Source organism: Morone saxatilis, unplaced genomic scaffold (genome assembly GCF_004916995.1).
Source record: "Morone saxatilis isolate NCDOM2014 unplaced genomic scaffold, NCSU_SB_2.0 Contig19, whole genome shotgun sequence".
Lineage (NCBI taxonomy): Eukaryota > Metazoa > Chordata > Actinopteri > Moronidae > Morone > Morone saxatilis.
Genome location: NW_023339751.1, coordinates 8,035,356 through 8,039,134, shown reverse-complemented (window position 1 = coordinate 8,039,134; position 3,779 = coordinate 8,035,356). Strand labels below are relative to the sequence as shown.

The 3,779-nt window shown below is 36.9% G+C and overlaps 1 protein-coding gene across 1 annotated transcript in view; it reads right to left on the bottom strand.

Moving 5' to 3' along the window:
- The window catches only part of wdr27 (WD repeat domain 27), a 44,736-nt gene that overhangs the window by 32,674 nt on the left and 8,283 nt on the right, over positions 1 to 3,779 (bottom strand). Inside the window, exon 13 of the mRNA XM_035663092.1 lies at positions 330 to 399. Within this exon, the coding sequence (XP_035518985.1) occupies positions 330 to 399 (70 nt within the window). The remainder of the gene's footprint in view (positions 1 to 329; positions 400 to 3,779) is intronic.

Sequence of the window (3,779 nt, the reverse complement as noted above, 5' to 3'; positions counted from 1 at the left end):
GGTCCATTTACCATTTACAATTCATGTGCTATGATAGAGAACATTTTGTAAGTAAGATTTTTTTTGTTGTTGTATGGAAATGTTTTATAGTGACATGTGTGATACATTTTAAAAGAGCAACAGCAGTAGTCCTGGGAAATATAACATTAGTGCAATGCTCCACCCATTGAAGTACCAATATAAAGAAATCCAAGAAAAAGGAAAAATAAAATTCCATTCCTCTTTCAATTTACTTTAAAGTTGCTCCTTTCCCTCATCCAATTGTATGGACAATCCAGTAAACTGCAATTAGATTTTCTATTAGGAAAAAAGTTATTCTATGAATCTACCTTGGGGCACTGGTGTATCCAGATGACTTCACTTTCGAGTGGAAAACCAGAGGCTGCTCCTTTATTCCTCCTTTGTAAAACAGATAAGGTGGTCTATTAGACACAGACTGACAAACAGTATGAAGAATAAATGATCTACAGTATACGCCTAAAACATATAAAAAGATCCTAAAAAGAAAGTAACATTTAGAAATGGGTAGATGTTGCAACATGAGTAAAAGGTCAAAAGGAAAAAGACTCCCGTTCATTATTTTCCATAATTAGGACAGAACTACTCATTATACTGTAGTGGGTAATGGATTATACTAGGAATGGAAGATACAATATTATTGGGTGACCACTCTGTGCTGTGAGCATTAAGTGCATCAGCCACAAACTGTGGGATGGTCCATTCTGCTCCCTGTTCGCTGTCAGTGCCTTTACTATATTACAATGAGCTCACTTTTTCCACAACCATTAAAATGTGGGAGGCTCTCCAAAAACTGCTCTCCTGTCAAATACAGGCAAAGTAAGAAAAAGTCACATAATCTCTGAGCAGCAACTTAGGACTCAAGTTGCATCAGAAAAAAATTATATGGATTTGGTTTACAGCCTTGACTCCAATTCAACACTAGCTTATCACCTAAGCAGAGATTAACCTGTAAAATTAAATTTTCCCAGGCCTTATCTAAAATAACTGAGTTGACTAAGAATTGAGTTGACTAAGAAAACTAAAACCTACAAGCAAACCTTGTTTGTTAGGTGTGTGTTTGAGCTCTTTCCATGCAATATATATTTACACAGCTTTGCTTTTTTCAGTGACAGTAATTCATTTTCTAAGGTACTGCAGTTTAGTGACAGCTTGTTACCGAACAGGAACCTGAAAAACACGGATTGATTGGTGCCGTTGTCAGATCCAGTCACACTGATGTCTTTAGCAGTAGCTTATTTTCGAAATGTCAAAATGACAAATGGCATTTGAACTGTTCTTCAGAGCTTTTTGAAAAGGAAAACTGATGAATGAATCCCTGATGACAGTCAATAACCGCAAGCAAACCTATGGTTAATAACTTTACCTCAACAAAAAGCATCATCTTACAGTAGAGTCAGGAATAGGCATTCAATGTCAGTAGATTTAATTTGCTAATAGACCATTAAACTTACAAAACTTGAACAGCTTAACAGGTTCACCTGACTGTGAATCCTTTACCTAATGTTTGAGTGCTAGGTACTATCAGTTGTATCAATAAGGGCTGCACAATAAATGGCATCATATCGCAATATCTGTCAAATAATCGCAAAATGATCTTTTACCATATTGTGCAGCCTGAGTCTCAACACAGTAATACATTTACTGCAAGTAAAACCAACCAGTCAGAATCAAAAAGAAGCACATCTGGATCTCTTTTCAACCCTCTCTTATCTGGGAGTGCTTTTTATCTTTGATCAGCAGTGCCAATGTTCACTCCAGTTTTGGCTTAAAGGGTATTTTCCTGTAAAGTACACTTGACAACCTCTGAACAATTAATCTGTTCCCTTTTCCTTGGATTCTGCATTGAAATTTGAGTTTTCTCTAGGTACATGCCGTTTCTTTATCTGTTCTCAAAGGATATTACTGCTGATACTATTCATGCTGTCTTGCATCTGTAAAAGCAATAGTCTTATTTCCTTCCTTAGTTCAACTTTTTAACAGCTCTGGTTTTTAACTTAAAACGTTAAATTGGTATGGTATTGTATAAATAAGGAAAGACAGTATAAAAAAGTACATAACAAATGTAATATTGCTTTAACTTGACAACGAAAGCTCTTGTGACACTGGTCGCTCACATGTAGCACCTTCCACCATTCCTCCACTGTGTGTTTGTGTGAGGTGGTGTACTGGAAGTATCTTTTGATCTAGAACAGATTATATGCAGGAAAAACTAAGCATTTTAAGGCCAGAAATCTAATTACCTGGCGACACAATCACTTGGCTTTGCTCAGCAGCCCTATTGACCCCCTGCTGATATATAATGGTCATTTAGTTTTATGGGGCAGTAAAAATCTCATAATTTACGCTGACTTGAGACTAGACGCTATTTGAAGCAAAGTGAGAGTTTCAGACAAATTTCCAAGTCGAGTCATATCTGTGTAAAATCACAGCGGTTTGCTGTGTGCTTCTTTTACAGCTCTTAACTCATTATGTCAGACTTAGCCTACGCTGTCTTTACCATTACAGCACACAGGTTTCATAATGTTGAAATTCTTCAGTCTAGCTCAAAACATTAGGATGTTTAGCTTCTGATGCAACAACGAAAAGAGCCACAAATGATTATTGTTACAATAAGGTTTTGGCTGCAGTCACATGAGGTTCATGAGGGAGGCTATCTGCTGAGGCTATAAGTGTTTTTTATGATGTAGGGTTAACAGGATTTCTGTGATTTTAAGAAGTGACGAGTGAGAAGATTTGTTTTACAGTTTGGTTTGTCTGCATTAGAAGGGACAAGGCTCAGGCCAGCCCTGGACTTCATTCTAAAATAAACCACTAAGTTTTGTTCTCAGTCAGAAAACAGGAGATGGTAAAACTCAGACCTCCCTCTGAGTTAGCTGTTGAATGCGGCCCAAGAAAAAGACTTCAAGCTTCTAAAAATGTATAAACCATAGCAGGTATATATGTCTCAAGGATATCATTTTGACTGTAACCAAAGTCTCTGGTATGAGTTATTGCTTTACTGACCTGTGAAAAGTGGGGCACACAGTAGGAGAAAGGAGTGAGCAGAAGTAAAAAGGTACACAGAGGCACAGTAACCGAAGACTGACTGGAATTATGAATATGGAGCCAAACTGAGGGTCTGACAGCAACAGAAATCATGTAGCACCTGAAGAATATGCTGGCCATGTGTAACATGTGTGTAGCATACTGGAGGGAAATGTACAAAGAGGTCAAAGAATGTACTACTACATGTAGCTATGCGAATAAAGCACTAACCACATATCAAACTTTAATAGAGAGCTAAGTGTGAACTAAACTATAAGGCACTCTGTACTGTGGTTGCTGTAAAGCAGTGATACATGGAACAATAGAATAAAATCCTTTTTCATTCCAACTGGACTAGTCAAGGCCTCACAGTTCGCTGTGACATACAGGTTGTTTTCCTATCTCTCTTCGACCAAAACTAGCAAAGTAGCTCTAAAAAATAAGACTGACATTGATGCTTAATGATCTGTGTCATGTGGAAGTAGGCTGATGTCTTGCAGAAGACATTCAGATTGTAGTTAAGTACTTTCACATAAATCTAAGCCTGTCTCTCCTTTTGAAATAATTTCATTGATTCAAGGTTATGTTATTGTCATTTACAACTGAAAGGTTGTAGAATGAAATTCAGATATAGTTCCCTTTAAGCTACTAAATTCATACAGTCATACTATACATATATTAATATGTATGATGAATTGTTGAGTAAGTTTAAGTAAGGTGGTTTGGCAAAATAA